The sequence below is a fragment of the Sporisorium graminicola genome, chromosome SGRAM_4 (assembly GCF_005498985.1).
Source record: "Sporisorium graminicola strain CBS 10092 chromosome SGRAM_4, whole genome shotgun sequence".
Lineage (NCBI taxonomy): Eukaryota > Fungi > Basidiomycota > Ustilaginomycetes > Ustilaginales > Ustilaginaceae > Sporisorium > Sporisorium graminicola.
The window spans coordinates 468,490-484,537 of NC_043734.1; the positions used below are offsets into that span (position 1 = coordinate 468,490).

The 16,048-nt window shown below is 57.0% G+C and overlaps 6 protein-coding genes across 6 annotated transcripts; 2 read left to right on the forward strand and 4 right to left on the reverse strand.

Annotated features, from left to right (window-relative positions):
- Window positions 1-148: 148 nt before the first annotated feature.
- EX895_004630 (uncharacterized protein) lies at window positions 149-880 on the forward strand (the record flags this gene model as incomplete). Its single annotated transcript, XM_029885224.1, has 1 exon — window positions 149-880. The coding sequence occupies one exon, from the start codon at window positions 149-151 to the stop codon at window positions 878-880; it is 732 nt and encodes a 243-aa protein (XP_029738466.1).
- A 643-nt stretch (window positions 881-1,523) lies between these two features.
- On the reverse strand, window positions 1,524-4,173 carry EX895_004631 (uncharacterized protein; the record flags this gene model as incomplete). The annotated part of the gene is made up of 2 exons (XM_029885225.1): window positions 1,524-1,532; window positions 1,600-4,173. 2 exons carry the CDS (start codon window positions 4,171-4,173, stop codon window positions 1,524-1,526), a joined length of 2,583 nt encoding a protein of 860 aa, XP_029738467.1.
- Window positions 4,174-4,973: 800 nt separating this feature from the next.
- On the forward strand, window positions 4,974-5,781 carry EX895_004632 (uncharacterized protein; the record flags this gene model as incomplete). The annotated part of the gene is made up of 2 exons (XM_029885226.1): window positions 4,974-5,096; window positions 5,191-5,781. 2 exons carry the CDS (start codon window positions 4,974-4,976, stop codon window positions 5,779-5,781), a joined length of 714 nt encoding a protein of 237 aa, XP_029738468.1.
- A 107-nt stretch (window positions 5,782-5,888) lies between these two features.
- EX895_004633 (uncharacterized protein) lies at window positions 5,889-9,185 on the reverse strand (the record flags this gene model as incomplete). Its single annotated transcript, XM_029885227.1, has 5 exons — window positions 5,889-7,137; window positions 7,239-7,349; window positions 7,705-8,320; window positions 8,423-9,014; window positions 9,096-9,185. The coding sequence occupies 5 exons, from the start codon at window positions 9,183-9,185 to the stop codon at window positions 5,889-5,891; spliced, it is 2,658 nt and encodes an 885-aa protein (XP_029738469.1).
- A 202-nt stretch (window positions 9,186-9,387) lies between these two features.
- Window positions 9,388-14,685, reverse strand: EX895_004634 (uncharacterized protein; the record flags this gene model as incomplete). Its single annotated transcript, XM_029885228.1, has 1 exon — window positions 9,388-14,685. The coding sequence occupies one exon, from the start codon at window positions 14,683-14,685 to the stop codon at window positions 9,388-9,390; it is 5,298 nt and encodes a 1,765-aa protein (XP_029738470.1).
- A 348-nt stretch (window positions 14,686-15,033) lies between these two features.
- On the reverse strand, window positions 15,034-15,994 carry EX895_004635 (uncharacterized protein; the record flags this gene model as incomplete). Its single annotated transcript, XM_029885229.1, has 2 exons — window positions 15,034-15,208; window positions 15,309-15,994. 2 exons carry the CDS (start codon window positions 15,992-15,994, stop codon window positions 15,034-15,036), a joined length of 861 nt encoding a protein of 286 aa, XP_029738471.1.
- Between the last annotated feature and the right edge of the window lie 54 nt (window positions 15,995-16,048).

The window sequence follows — 16,048 nt, forward strand, 5'->3', positions numbered from 1 at the left end:
CTTAGACAGCAGCGATGAGGATGGAGACGACGAGCGATATACTCCCACTCGGCGATTTGAGGACCAGGACGATGCATTCAAGGCACAAGCAAAGAGAGCGCTCGAAGACTATCCCAAGCTCCTGACCTTACGTGGATTTGCGCAGCAGATGGCCGCGAGGCGTCGACTATCAATTCGCTTCGTACCCAGCCGTGTCCTGCTGCGACAGCAGAGGCAGCAGCGCATTCGGGAGGATAAGATCAGACACAATCGGATGGTCGAGGAGCACGCGCGGGCCGCGCGCCACTTTGCACTGCACGAGGTGCATGCGCTTGGTGCGCTTCGACTTCCTTGCAGTCTCTTGGACAAGGCTGTCTTGAGCAAGGTCGACGACGGAGATCTGCCTGACGATGACTGCAAGGACCGAGAGCTTCAACGCTACGACCCCAACCCATCTCGCATCCACGTTCAAGACATTGAAGTCAACCAGCAGTATCGCCAGAGCCATCATGACGACAACGATAGCGACGACGACGTAGACGTTGTGCCGTCTTGGTATCTCAGCGACAGGCAGAGATTCGAGCTCATCGAGAGGCAACGCGATCTGGAACACGATCTCGAGCTCGGCCATGCCGCTGCGTCGAGAGACGCTTTCTCTCCACGGGACTTGAAGCCGATCATCGATGCGGATCTGGTGCAACGCTTTGAGCAGGACTTATCCGTCGCAAGAATTTCTGCCCCTTACCGAGCTCCGTCCGAAGCTCACGATGCCGGCACTACATATCGCATGGCTTGCATGCTCCGAGCCCTGGACGAAGAAAGCCGGCGGATCGAAGAGACCAAGCGCACTGAAAAGCAAGACCAGAACCCCTTCAAGAAACGCAGAGGCGCTAACACCTAAAGAACCCATCTTCGCCGCGTCTCAACGCTTTGCATCGTCGGCACCTCGCCAGTAGTCGCATTCCCAACGTCAACCTCCTGCACAACACACCGAAACCTTCCCGTCAAACAAGGCAGAATCCATCATCGCTAGTCCCGTCTCAGTCGCTCTCGTCATCTCTACGAACTCACTCCTGTCGAAGTCTCATCTGTACCACCACAATTTTCATCTGTACAACCAACAACAGCTTGACAAGCAGAGATGTATCAACCAGAAAAATCGCATTTCGGTGACGCTCGAGGCTCTATCGACAACGTGTACCTGGCCGGGAGTGCGGACTCTTACTGGAGCGGCATGCCGCTCTCCTCGCACTTGAGCGTGTAGACACGCTTGGCGGCCTCGAGGGCATCGTCGAGCGCGTGGCCACCCATGTCGCCGACGCCCTGGGCCGAGTCGGCCTTGCCGCCGCCCTTGCCGCCCACGTGCTGGGCCGAGGTTTCGATCCACTCCTTGGCATTGAGGCCCTTGGACTGGTCGTGTTTCGAGACGTAGGCGACGTGGATGACTTTGGCCTTGAGTGCGAGGCCGTCGGCGACCTTGGTGCCGTTCGGGTCCACTTCCTGCGAGAACAGGTATGCGGTTTTGTCCATCTTCTTGACTGTGTTCATGGCGGCTTGGAGCGCCTTCATGTTGGAGCCAACGTCGAACTTGTGGATGTAGCACGTGGCGTTGGGGTTGACTTTGAAGTGCTCCTCCACCGCAGAAACAACGAGCTTGGTGTCGGCTTTGTCTTTGGCCTTGAGGCCGGTGTCGAGCTTCTTGCGGATAGCCGAGAATTTCTCGTTGAGCGCCGCCTTGCGCACGACGCTGATGTCGAGCTGAGCCAGCTGTGTGCCGAAGGCCTTGAGCGCCGCATCCTTGGCACTCTGCTCGCTGAGTGCGTCGATCTCGCCCAAACGCGCCTCGGCGTCATTTGCCACTTTGGTGACGCTCGCGGCCTCGTCGCCAGTCACAGCAATGATACGTCGAATGCCCTTGGCAATACCGGACTCTTCGGTGATGACAAACTCCCGGATGTCGCCCGTTTTGGCGACGTGAGTTCCACCGCAGAACTCCACCGAGGTGCCGCGCCACTTGGTGTTCTCCAGGTCCGAGGCGATCGTGTCGAGGTCGTACTCGAGCGTAACGACACGCACAGGGTTCGGGTAGGCCTCACCGAACACGGCGCGCAGACCGGGGATCTTCTGCGCAATGTCCAGCGGCATCTCCTTCGAGTAGACGCCGACGTCGCGCTTGATCCAGTCGATCGAGATATCCTCGATCTTCTTGAGCTCCTGCACGTTGACGCCCTGTTTGTGCGAAAAGTCGAAGCGCAGCTTGGTTGGCGCCACGAGCGAGCCCTTCTGGTCAACGTGGTCACCCAACACCTCGCGCAGACCAAAGTTGAGAATGTGCGTAGCAGTGTGGTTCGACTGCAGCGGTCCACGTCGGCTCTGATCGTACGAGACCACCACCTCGTCGTTGAGTGCCAGCTCACCGCGCTTGAGGTGGCCAATGTGCAGGACATATCCGGAAAATACCTGAGCATCCTCAACAACGAATTCGGTCTTGCCGTCGATCACGATCGAACCCGTGTCGGCCTGCTGGCCACCACTCTCTGCATAGAGGCAGGTGCGGTCAAGCAGGATACCAAAGTTCTTAGCACGATCGCCGATTTTGGTCGTCTCGGGGAAGAAGGCGTGGTCCTGGTAGATGGCCTTGACGCTGGCCTTGACCGTGTTGACGCCGTACTTGAAATCGTCCTGCGTCTTGGGCACCGACGCGTCCTTCTCGAGATGGCCGAGGTCGTGGACGTCAAACTTGACGGCTTCGCTCTCGCTCTTCTTGCCACCGGCCTTGGAAAGCTCCTTGGACTCGGCCTGGGCAGCCTCGAACTCCTTCTCGTTGACACCGAGACCCTGCTCTTCAGCCATGATGAGCGTAAGGTCGACAGGGAAGCCAAACGTGTCGTAAAGCTTCCAGACGTCGTTACCGCTCAGCTCCTTCTTGCCGTCCGCCTTGGCCTTGGCTGCATACTCCTCGAAGAGCTTCTCACCGCGGTCGAGGGTGCGCGCGAACGAAGCCTCCTCCTCGTCGAGGATCGCCTTGACGTCGTCGACCTTCTTGGTGATCTCGGGGAAGAAGTGGCCCATCTGGTCGACGAGCGTAGGGACGAGCTGCGAGAAGAACGAGCCGATGGGAACCTGGAAGTACTTGCGGACATAACGGGTACCACGACGCAATATACGTCGCAGAACGTAGCCACGACCATCACGATCGGGCACACCGCCGTCCGAAATCGCGAAAGTCAAGGTACGGACATGGTCGGCAACAACGCGGTAGGCGGTGTCGATGCCGTCCTTATCTTCGGCGCCAAGCTTGCCCGTGTAGGCGCGGGCACCAGTGAGCTGCTGGATCTTGTCAAAGATGGGAGTGAAGACGTCTGTGTCGTAGTTGGAGGGCTTGTCCTGGAGAATTGAGACGAGACGCTCGAAGCCCATACCGGTGTCAATGTGCTTGGCGGGCAAGGGCCGCAATGAGGCGTCGTCCTCGCGGTTGAACTGCATGAAGACGTTGTTCCAGATCTCGATGACGTTGGGGTCATCCTTGTTCACCAGGTCGGCGGCGTTGCGACCGCCGATCCTGTCGTAGTGAATCTCGGAGCATGGACCGCAAGGGCCGGTGGCGCCCATCTCCCAGAAGTTGTCCTTGGCATCACCGGTGAGGATGTGGTCCTCTTCGACACCGACCTTGAGCCAAAGATCGCGAGCTTCGAGATCGGGTTCGAGACCTTGCTTCGCATCGCCTTCGAAGTAGGTCACATAGAGACGGTCTTTAGGCAGGCCGTACACCTTGGTAAGCAGCTCCCATGCCATCTCGATGGCCTCCTTCTTGAAGTAGTCGCCAAAGGACCAGTTGCCAAGCATCTCGAAAAAGGTGTGGTGGTAGGTGTCCTTGCCGACATCGTCGAGGTCGTTGTGCTTGCCACCGGCGCGGATACACTTTTGCGAGTTGACGGCACGCTTCATGGAGCCGAAGGACGAGTTGGGATCAGCGATACCGAGAAAGATGGGCTTGTACTGGTTCATACCGGCGTTGGCGAAGAGAAGCGTGGGGTCATCGTAGGGGATGGTGGAGGAGGAAGGCACAAAGGTATGCGCGCGCTCCTCAAAGTAGCCGGTGAAGGTGTTTCGCACCTTGGTGGCGGGCCAGTCGCCAAAGCGCGAGGTGGTGGCGGTGTTGACGCTGCCTGTGGTTGGCTGCGATTCGGTCATAGTGGATGAGGTTGCGTGCCGACAAGATCCAGAGAGACGAAAGGGGTTTCGCGCAAGGGTGTTGGCCACGGTAGCAGATACGAGGCTGCGATAAGCAAGCTTAGGTTGCGTGGGATGGGATGCTGGAGAGCAGAGCGAGGGTGTAGAAGCCAATCTTATAGGAACGAGACGAGTAGTCGAGATCAACGGAAAAGAGCGTGCGATGCCGGGAGCCAGAAGAGTGCAGGCACGAGCTGTTGGCATCAACTGATTAAGGACCTTTATTGTTTGATGTCGAAAGTAGGAGCAAGTGCAAGTCGTGGATACGAGCACAAGGAAGAAAGGAGGGATCGAAAGAGGTGGATGAAGGTAGGAAGAGGAAAGACAAAACGAGCACGAGATAAGTGACACTCTCTGCGCACGAGCAGGAACCCAAAAAAGCTTTTCTTTCTTTTCTTTCGCGAGACAGCGAGCCCCACTCAACCAAGCCTTGGACGCGCTTCTTTCCTCCTCTGAAGCGTTCTTCGTTTCTGGAATGTGCGCCTTCTCAGGCTTGTGTGGGAAAATGACCAGCATCACGTGTGACTCGTGAACATGAATCAAATAAGCATGACTGGACACCTCCACCCACTATGCAGGCCTATGCACCGCTCACTCATGATTATCGTTCAGGGTCCAACGAAAGCAAGCCTTTCTTCCCGTTGCCGTGACTTGCTCGGCCTTGCCACGCCATGCTCGGGCTCAACTCTTGCCACCATCATCCCGCTATCACTTCGCGCGATCCATCAGCAACTTCATTGTGGCCTCTCTCACACACGACCATGACGCCGGTTCCAGACACAGACAGCGCTTCGGCCACCTCCTTTCCTCCCCCACAACCTCCTCAGCACAGCCCCGAATCGGTCGCGCAGCTTCCCAACGCCGCGGTCGACCTTGCCAACCGAGTGAGTACGACAAATCGGCGAAATGTGTAAGGTTGCTTTTGATTGGTGATTGCTGTTCCCTGACTGACTGTGGTGCAACCCTTTTCGACGTTAGATGTTCGACCTGGCACGCAGCGGCGATGCAGCTTTGATCGACTACCTCGCTGCCGGACTCCCGCCCAACCTCACCAACAACCGAGGCGATACGATTCTGATGCTCGCCTCCTATCACGGACATGTCGATCTGGTTCGAAGAATGCTGACCGAGCCGTCCTCTGCGCAGCACGCGCCTTCCACAGCACCCGACAGCCCACCGACCCGAACGTGGCGTGGCCAACCCGATCCAAACCAGTTGAACGGCCGCGGCCAGAGCATCGTCGCAGGAGCCGTCTTCAAGGGCTTTGACGACGTGGTGCGCCTGCTCATCGAGCACGGAGCGGATCCTCTGGCTGGTCAGCCGAATGCCGAGGAATGCGCGCAGATGTTCAACAAGTGGGACGGCGAGACGGGCTTCAAGCAGCTGTTTGAGCAGGCGCCAGGTCGAGGTGCAGGAGGTCGAGATGCTGCGCCAGCAGTAGAGGATCGAGAGGAAATGAGGCGTGTGCCCGGGGTCGGACTCCAGCCTGTGGCGACAGATCCAAATGGGTCCGAGGGAGAGCAACAACTGTCGCACGACGCTCCGTCCCATCCGGGCGCCGAACGATGATCACGCTAATGCAAGGAATTACATGCAATCACCGCTTCGCTCATCCCTGTGAGGCTGTTCTTGAATCTGAAATCGCCTGATCGTGGCCATGTGTACGAAATTGGCCTTTATGGCTCAGGCGAAGACTCGATGACGATCGGCTCCTCACGCGAGTTGGCATAGCTCCTCGTCGACGCCGGCTGCTCCTGCATGCTACGCTCCCGTCGGCGTCCAAGTTTCTCGCTTTGATCAGCCATATCCTTCCCGCCGCCAAGCACTGCATCCGGGACCGAGGCGAACAGAGCATCTTCGTCGTCGCTGTCGATGAGAGAAATCGGATCGTCTTGCGTGGCGCTCGTTTTCGGTGCCGTGTTTTGACTCCGAGACTTGTCCGTCGAAGCTTGCGTAAAGCTCTCTGGCACAACGAGCATAGCCCGTGGACGTGTCGGCGCGGGTGGCTGTGCGGCAGCGCGTCCAGGATCGTTGGTGTTCGTCGAGATGTTCCTCGTGCCCGTTGTTGCAAACGCAGAAACCCGTCTAGAAGAATTTACGGGAGCCATGCGAACTTCCCCACCGTCAAGAGCTGCCAGGAGCTCACTCTCGTCGTCATCGGGGCTGAAACCGCGCTCAATCGCAGCAGAAGCAGCCACATCGGTTCTGCATACAGCGGGAAGCTGCGTGCCATTTGCGGAAGAGTCGCTCTGAGCGGGTTTACCGAGCTGCAGCCGCCAGTAGTCGATCAGCTTGTCTTCTGCAATTTCATCCTTCTCCCTGACCCGGCCTCCTTCCACAACCACCGTCTGGGGCGTCAAAAGTAGGTATCCGTCCTTGATGAGAGCACCCTTGAGCAGCAATTTGCTACCGATGCTGGTGGTGTTCATGTCGAGACCGCTGATGCGTTGCAGTTCGATCGCAAATACATTCGCACCTTTGCTGCCGTCCGAGAGCTCGAGCTTGAGCATTCGTCGGGGAAAGACCGTGGAAGCTTGAATCTTGTCGTCTTCTTGCGCCTGGAAGTCGGTCATATGATCTGCTTCCGCAGCATCGACAACCTTTGTATCTGCGGGTACGTCGTTGGGATCCACGTTGGCGCGACGAGCTTCCCTGCGTGCCCCTGCGATCTCGAGCTGCGATGAGGCCGAATAGCCGATGTCCATCATGCTCTCAATCTGTACTAGTATAGTACCACGTCCTGCATCTCCGACCTTGTCGGCGAAGGAGCCGAGACGTTGGGCATTGATGCGACTGTATGAAGGGGGAACTACGTGGGCTAGGTCTGTGTCGAGCAGCTCCTGCCGCACTGCTTTTGCCAGCTGATCTGGCGAACCAGTCCGCAGCGCCGCATCGCGTTTGCGGATGCGATCAACGCAGTTCGATCTGAACGAGAGAGTAAAGGCGCATCATACCACGGGTTCGGATGTCAGTGTCCCCTTCATGTCTGTGGAAGCCAGGCGGTCCGCTTGCGGGGGTCAACTCACAACCAAGACGGATCCACCTCGAGCGTGGGATACCTTGCTGATAGCAGCCGTGTCACAGCAGTGGGGATTTGCTCGTTGCCTGCCATGCTTGCGAGGCCGTCGTCGTGCGCGCTACATGGTGAAAGCGAAGGAGAATCGCAAGGTTGGAAGAGCGGAAGCAAGAGAGATTTGCTGAAGCAGTGGACGGAAATACAAAAACAACAACTCGACTTCCGTGTGCACACACCAAATCCGACTTCCGAGCAGTTTCGGCAATCAGTAACACTCTCAACTTGAGCTTCGTCTGGCGACATTGACGCTCGTCCAAACACAAGAGACAATGATGTGGTTGGTATATGCTAAAATTACAATGTTGCTACGCCTTCACTGAGGTATATGAAAAAGACGGGATGATCAGGAAAGCAGCTCTGCCAAAGCCTGTTCCTCCTCTTCAGGCAGAGGCGGTGTCGACGAATTCTCCACGTACGGTTTCTCCCTCCTCGTCTGCAGATGGACAGGGCGAAAAGCAGGACAGCAGTCTATTTTGCGATCGGGCAACCACCATTCCAGAAGCTTGAGAAAGAGCATGTCGACCGCCACGATGATCACAAAGATCTTGCCGGCGATCGCACCTCCCGCATAGTATCGTGCCAGTCGCTCTGATGGCCGAGGCAGCTCGTTCTGCATCGATTGTTCGTAGACCCGCTCGATCCGCTTAGCCACATCGGACCACGAATACATTTGCTTGACAGCGGAATGGTAGGCCAGTGGGTCGTGCTTGCCTGCTCGAACGTATGCGATTGCATCATCCATCGCCCTCACAATGTCGTCTTCCTCCGGCTTGGCGAGGCGGATCATCGCAGGTGGCAGCACTTCAGGAATGCCACCGACGCGCGTCGAGACGACGAACAGACCAGCGCACGCAGCCTCGATGATACCTGTACCGAACGCCTCGGTCAAGGAAGTGTTGAGGAAAATGGATCCGCGCGTCAAATGATCCCGCACCTCTCCTTGGCGTACAGCCCCGCAGAGCTCGACTCGATCTTGCAACAGAAATCGCTCCCGCATCTGCTCCAATTCCACTCGTTTCGGTCCGTCGCCGCCTGAAGATGAAAGAGGTCGCATGAGATGTCCGTCCGACGGGGAGAACGGTCAGCTCAACACTTTTCGCGAAGCTAACTTCAATGCTTTGGTCTTAAACTCACCAATAAGAAAATGCAGGTCAGGATGGGCCGCGCAGAGTCTTGGAATGGCTGCGATCAGCAAATCGATCCCCTTGCGGTACATCAGCCGGCTCAACACGACCACCGTGAGCTTGTCCGTCTTCGCTCGCACAGGGTCGGGCAAGAAATGCTCGGCGACCACGGCATTGGGGATCACCGAGACCTTATCCGGATCCAAGTTAGCCCGCAGCGTTGTGTTTTCTTTGCCCGTATGCGAAACGCACACCACCGCATCGATGTCGCTCAGTGCGAAGCGGAGCAGCTTATTTGTCAGGATTGACGCCGTGTCCGAAAACCCGAACAAACTGTGGTCAGTGAACACGGTGCGCAACCCCATCGTGCGTGCATGCAGAATGCCCTCGTGCGCCATCGAAGACAGAGCTTGATGTCCGTGGACGATCTGGATCTCTTCGCGGATCAGGATCGATCGCAGTGTGGGAAAGAGCGCGAAAAAGTTCGGGAGCGTATCCTGACGGGCGATCACCTGGTACGGAACGTGGTACACCTTGAGACCGTTGGACAGGTAGCGTACACCGACGCGATCCGGAGCATAGGCATGAGTGATAACGATCACCTGTTCACAGATTCATCAAATGGACCTCTGTCAAGAACCACCACGACTTCACTTCGAAGCTTGCTCGGTTCGCCAACTCACCTTGTGTCCTCGAGACAACAATCTCCCCCCGAGGAAAAAGATGTGTCCTTCAACTCCGCCGACGTTCGGATAGAAGAAGTCGGACACCATGCTGACAGACAGGCCGACAGTCGAGATCACCGAGACCCAAGCAAAATTTGTCCGGTCCCGAGCGGATTTGAACAGAGCAAGCAGATTCAGAGTGTTCCAAGTGGAAGCGCTAGTCAGTTTCATTTTTCCTTGCAGACTCCGAGTGGACATGATTGGGCGTAACAGGGTCTAGAGGACAAGGAAAGGGGGCAGGGATCACTGCTCACGCGATGTTGTAGCGAGGCTGTCCGCTCGCATCAGAATCGTCCTTGCGCTCTTGCTTCAAGTGCGCCGCCTGAGAGCTGCTTGCTGAATCCAATTTGATCGATGAATGGTCGATTCCAAGATTTGCAGTAATCGCCTCAGCTGCTCGTTCGGCATCCGTCGAGGCTCTTGCATCTTTCGCAAGGAGCTCGTGCGAGAGCAACAGACGCACGGCGAGCATGTGCAAGGCGACTGCATCGTGTTGTGCACCGTTGGCTGACGCTTGTTTGAGACAAACGAGGCTGCGCGTCGTTCGTTGTTCGATCTCGTCACGTTCGTTCGGCTCCAATTTGGCGAGGTCCACGAACCTGGCTGCACGGCGGAGAGTCGCTTCAGGGTCGCGGAACTGGTTGGGCTTTTCTTCGGCGAACAACAGGGTGTTGGCTGCGAGCGCCTCCTGGAACAAATGGTCCATCACCGCTGGCGAAGGGATCAGCTGCTCCAAGACGTATCTATCCCACAAGCTGACAGAGCCGTGAGGCTGATTCGACGAGTAGAAAGCCGCCATCCAGATCCAGGCTCGGTCAGTGGAGACGTCTGGACTAGCCCCGCCTTGCCGTGCCATTTGCTGCATCGCTTCGCATCGAGACACTTTTACACCCTCCAAACGCTGGCTGCTATTGGCAGCAGAGATTGTCTCGCCGATCATGGCAGCCGCCTCGGCGCGCACCTCCTCGTCGTCGTCGGCGAGCAAGTCAATTGCGGCAATGCGAGCCTTGAACAACGCTGACGCGGTGGCTCCCTCGGACTGCCATTGCGGCAACTCTGCACCTGCTGCCGGGAAGAGAATCGATCCGAGCACGCGCAAAGCGTAGCAGGCGGCCTCTCGCGACTGTACCGAAGCATACTCGTCGGCGCACCTTGTCACCACCCAAGACCATTGCTGGAGTATCCTTTGTATGCCTTCAACTAACGTGCCGCGGTCCGTCAGCAGCTTGCAAAGATAGGAAAAGTACGGAAGGAGCGCCTCTCGCAAAGGAACGCAAACGGTGGTGCTGACGATTCGAGCGATCGATGCCGTCTCGGAGGCGAGCGCATCATTGGCAAAGACATGCTTGAGCCAGGAACCCCCTTCTGCGTCGCTTTGCACGGCGATCTGCTGCAAGATCTCGGCAGAGTGGACGCGATGCCAGATGCCTTCATCCTCATCTTGTGTCGTAGCATGCAGCTTGCAAACAAAAGGAGCGACGCGATCGGGCTGTTGCAACGACGAGCGCTGTAGGGCGGTAATGCCATCCTCTCCGATGAGCGCTTCAAGGCAAGCGATGCGCACATCCTCCGAGGCGCTGGTAACGAGCTGCATGCAAGCATCGACAAAGCTGTCGGAGCTGGCGCCTTGAGCAGCTAGCTGCAGATGGAAGCGTGTGCAGACGCCCAGCAAAGCAGGCCCACCAGCAGAGCGGGCCAGCTTGTCCCTCGCGTCAGGCCTCTGCATGTCAGCGAACAGTGTCGAGATCCAGATGCTCACGACCCGAACAAGATGCATGGCAGTGTCGAGGAAAGCGGCGTCGCGAACACCGACTAAGTCCTGCACCACCCCCAGAAAAGCGGCCTGCGTGATGGCACACTGATTTCTTTCCAGTAGTTTACTTGCATTCTCTGCAAGCGTCTCGGAAAGAACGGCAACGTCGTTTTTGAGAGCTAGTGTTGGTGCCACGGCATCGGCCACGCTCTTCAACAGCCTCTGCAGTAACATGAGCTTCCCATGTGCGTCGTTCTGTGAGTGCAAGTCGATCGTAGCAAGAATACCCGCCGCGTGCTGCGCTGCACTTTGAAGAGGCACGAATGCAGAGTATGCCTTCGCTGCCACCTCACGCACCTTCCACACTTTGTTTGCAAGACAACCTGCAAGCAGCGTGCGGTAAACCTGCATCCTTGCTGCCTCTTCCACCCGTTTGGGCTCGTCCTCCGGCGCCTGCATTCGGCTAAACAGCATGACCACGGCAAAGAGGCTCGACTCTGCGCCATCGTCGCTGGCAATGTCTTCAGTGCGAGTGTCGCTCAGCACACGTCGGAGGAAGGAGTCGAGGTTCGGATAGGCGGCGAAAAATTCGTCGACGGGCATGCGTGCGTCCTTGGTGTCCTTGTTGGTGTTCCTGCTGCCAAAGATCTTGATGCTTAGCGATGAGAAGAGCATCATACTGACGTTGCGCAAGCCCCAGAAGCGCGAATGGAACTTGCTGATCGTCAACTCGAGCAGCGAGCCAAGGTACGGAGCCATGTGCGTCGTGAGACCTCCATCCATGACAAGAACTCTCAGGATGTTGAGGGCATGGATCGATGCGACCGGCATCACATCGAGCTGCGAAGAGTCCTGTGTAGCGATCTGAATTAGACGGCCTACAGTGGAGCGCAGAACCGAGGGGTCGGATTTGCTTGGTTGCGCACTGACGAGCGCCAGCACAGCATATCCGATCCCAGCGCTGCGACGGGTGATGCTGAGCTGAGCACCGGACTGTGCCACTGTGTCGAGGAACGCCGTGATCCACTGCTGCGGCAAGCTGGCAATGTCGGGAGCCTGGGTTCGCACAATAGCCGAGGCTGCGTTGCAGTAGGCAGGGTAGATGGTGCTAAAAGCGCCTCTGTGGCGTACTTGTGTGAGCCACAGCTTGAAGCGTTGGCCCACGGTTTCGATTTCTTGTACACTGTAGATCTCGCGCCAGAGATCGGCAGCCCGCGAGTTGGATGCGGATTCAACGCCCTTCTTGCTACGCACCGAAGGAGGCGATGCGAGCGTGACTGCGACAAGAACACCCAACAGAGCACTGGCCTCCTTCATGCCTCTCCATGAGTATGACAGGATGACTTGGTGCTTAGGACCGGCATTGGATTCCTCTTGGGGCTGCATGAAGGCCGCTTTGGAGTCGTCGTCGGCTACTTGCATGGCAAGCGCAGTCTCATGGGAGGCGGGCTGATCAAGCCCGATGTTTGCGTCCTTCGAGTCGCTCTTGGTGCCTTCGGCCTCGGTGCTGCCTTCGGGCGCCGAATTGCACAGCACTGCCTTGGTGACTTGCCACACTCTATCGATGAGAGCCTGTGCTTTGTGCACAGCGTCCCGATACGTCAAACGATCAGACGGCGCAAGCGAGTGCACTGAGAGGGAAGAGAACAGCTCCTGCAGCGTCACGAGGGTTCCGTGCAGAGGATGCGAGTTTGCGGCCTCGAGGACTTTTGCTTGTTCGGCAACTCGAATCTGGTGGTCGAGGAAATCAAACAGGTCAAAGATAAGCGGTAACGTTGCATCTCTGCAAGCTGGTGTCGAGGTTTCGTGGGCCACACCGACAAAAGTCAGGAGCGGGGCAGGTCGATGCCCGAGCTGCTGCATGTATACCTGTCGGTACAGTTGAATCAACTTGGAGGCCGCAGCGGACTCAAAATCCCTCGTGCTGGTGAGGAGCTCTGCGGCGCGGCCGAGGATGCGCTCGGCTGCTGCATCGATCGTCTCAAGGCCCGCCAATGGAGCAGGGAAGCGTGCGAGTATGCTGAGCGCTCGAGTCTGGATATCGTCGTATGAAATTTCGGAGCAGGAGAGGAGCAGCTTGACGAGCGAAGGCGTAATGAGGTCGATCTGGAAAGGAAATTCTTGCAGGAACACCTGCTTCGACTTGTTGAGCGACAGACCTGCATTCTTGGTGAGCGCCTGGTCGCCGCCTTTCTGCTGTCCAGCGTTGGAGTACCTGGGGTCGACGCCACTCTCAAGGATGAGGTCCAAGAAGGTGAGCGAGGTGATGCTGGCTTGGTACGAGCCTCCTGCATGAAGCGTGGCGCGGATGAGCTGCACCATCCATTCCAAGAAGAGACGACTGGCATCTAGCGATGACTGCATAGCCGCGAGCTTCACTTTCTCCTGTGGGTATCGTTCTGCTTCGTCGATGCGAGTGATTTTGGCCATGTCTCGAGCAAGAGCGTAGGTGCTGGCGCGCAGACGCGTGAGTAGCTTGACAAAGAAACCGCGCAGCTCGCCTCTGGCCGCTGGGCTGGTGATGGTCAAGCTGTAAGGGAAGAAGGTACGGAGGATGTCGAACTCAGCCGAGGTGAGCGGAGCGGCAGGTGTCTTGGACTCGATCACCAAGGAAAGTGCAGAAATTTGGAGCTCGCTTGCTGCAGCGAGAATGCAGTCCTTGAGCAAAACGGCAGGAACAATAACCTGACGAGGCTGACCTTCGGATGGTTCTGCAGTGGCAAAGTCTCGAGCCGTGTCGATGCGACAGAGGCCCTGGACCTTTGCGATGCGGAGGACCAAAAAGACGCTCTCGACTTTGATCTCTTCCTGCGGCGTATCGCTCGAGATGAGGCTATCGAGGAGCGTTGGAAAGACGCGCTCATCGAGGTCGAAAAGAGCGGCGAGATGATAGGATGCAAGGCCGGATCTAAGTCGTTCGCCTCCCTCCTTGAGCGCCAACGTGAGAGCGTGGTTCCAGATGCTGACCCATGTTTTCCAAGACTGCCCTTCGCTGCCGGGTGCTGTTTCAGCTTTGGAGGAAGAGCGAAGCTGACAGTGCAAACCCTCAGCTCGTGCTGCCAAAAAGCTCAAGGCTAACCTGGACCTTCTGTTTGCTCCGCCGTCGACAGTGCCCAGACCACGGATCATTCGCTCGTAGATGTCCGCGTCGACGAGTGTGGATCCCCCCGGAGAGGCTGTCAGGAAGGGTGCTGAGCCATACTTTGCCATGATGACTTCGAGCACGATGGGCGACTGCTTGCGTTCGAGTTGTAACAAGGAGCGTTCGATGAGCGTGCGGAGGAAGGAGCTCTGGCGTGGATATGGCAGGTACGATTTGGGGATGCGTTCGAGCTGAGTGCGAGGGGACTGATGAATAGAATCGAGCAATGTAATGAGAGCCTCGAAGACGGCTTTAGATCTGGACGACACCTGTGTGCGTTCGGAATGGCAGGCGGACCAGATGACATCGGCGAGGCTGAGCTGGTGCTGTGCGGGTAGGAGCTGCTGCTTGGCCTCAACATCGAAGCTGGCCGCGGCTGTTGGTTGGGACAGCAAGCTAGCCACGTGGCTTGCCCAGAGTCGGAGAGCATCGAGACCATATTTGAACGACGGTGAGAGCTCGTCGGGCGACTCCAAGGTGAGGTCGAGGCATTGCTGGAGCAACGAGAGAGGCTTTTCGACGTGGAGTGGAGTGATCTCGTTGCTGCTGCTCGAGCCAGCGCTACCTTCCGGGACCAGCTTGACACTTTCGATGCGTGCCAGAAGCTGGAGCACCGCCTCTGGTGCGCCCGGATCTGTTTTGGCCTTGACCATTTGCGGCCGTTCAAGGGAGAGTAACCAGTGACAAAGAGTGATGATGATGGGGTGAAAGCATCTCGACTTTTTCGAGAAAGGACCAACCTTTTTTTTTTTTCTTCTCACAGAAATTCCGATTTTTGGTGCACGCTGCCAATCTCGCGTTCATCCTTTCACAAACGCTCAAAAGTGTCACGATCCAACCATCGATCAAAGGCAGTCAGTCATATGCGGCCATGGTCACTAAGCAACGCTTATGATACAGATTTTGCGCGTCAAGTACGATTGCATGTGTAATAGGCGAATGTGCAATGCTGTGCGGAGCATCGACGAGTGCGGAATAGCGCCAAGGCCGATTCGATCCGCTTACTGATCCACATCAAATACGCTGAGGAGGGCAAAGCAAGCGTAGAAGAGCCCGACGGGATAGGCTACGAGTAGTCGCTGTTCTGACAGTCGAAGAATTGAGACAAAGATGCCGGACGCCGAAGTTGAACACCAGAGAATGAAGAGCGGCGAAACAATGTATCCGATAAAGGAGCTGTAGCGTCAAGGGAGCAGCAAGGGACAGCGGAAAGGTCAGAGAGTGTTCACGGTGGAGAAGAAGCGGCATTTCAACTGCGGTCGACGGTAGTACTTACTCTAAGCGGACCACGATACTTGCGGTGCTGAGGATGCAGAGCGGCAGCAGACAATAACCGAGAACCGAAGCGACGCGATAGGCATCGATGCCGCCCTCGCTCATGAGGTTGAGCAGCGAATAGATGCTGACGGCACCGAGCAAAGCCACACCGTAGACGTAACCAAACTGGCTCTTGCCGGCCAAGAGTAGTGTCATGCCAAAGATGAAGCAGAACAACAAGGGGCCTGCGAGATCAGCGTCGTCCATCATATGTGCGTCCTTGGCATGCGAGGCCGAGTAGCGATGCAGAGGATTGAGCACGGTCAAGGTCTTGTCGACAATGTGGCCAATGTTGATCCCGAGCTCTTCCATGAGCGGAGGTTCGTCAGGGAAGCCGCCAGTGCCGAAAGCAGACCAAAAACTCATTTGGGAGCTCATCATGGCATGAGCAGCCGATCCGGGAGCGTAGCCTGCGGAGGATGACATATTGCCTTCCAAAGATGGCCGCGCGTTGCTTCCTGTCGCATATCCATCGGGACCGGTGCCGGAGGAATAGTACGAAGAGAATTGCTGGTTGGATGAAGGATTGCTGTAAAAGTCGAGCGGATTGCCAGCCTGACCAGGCGAAGTAGCCTGGGATGTTTTCGAGCTGGACGCTTGACCGCCGTAGCCGTACGGTGAGGATGAATCGAAGATGGCCGACATGATTTGCTTATGGCAGTGGAGCGCTGTTGAAACGAATGGAGGGGGAAGCCGTAG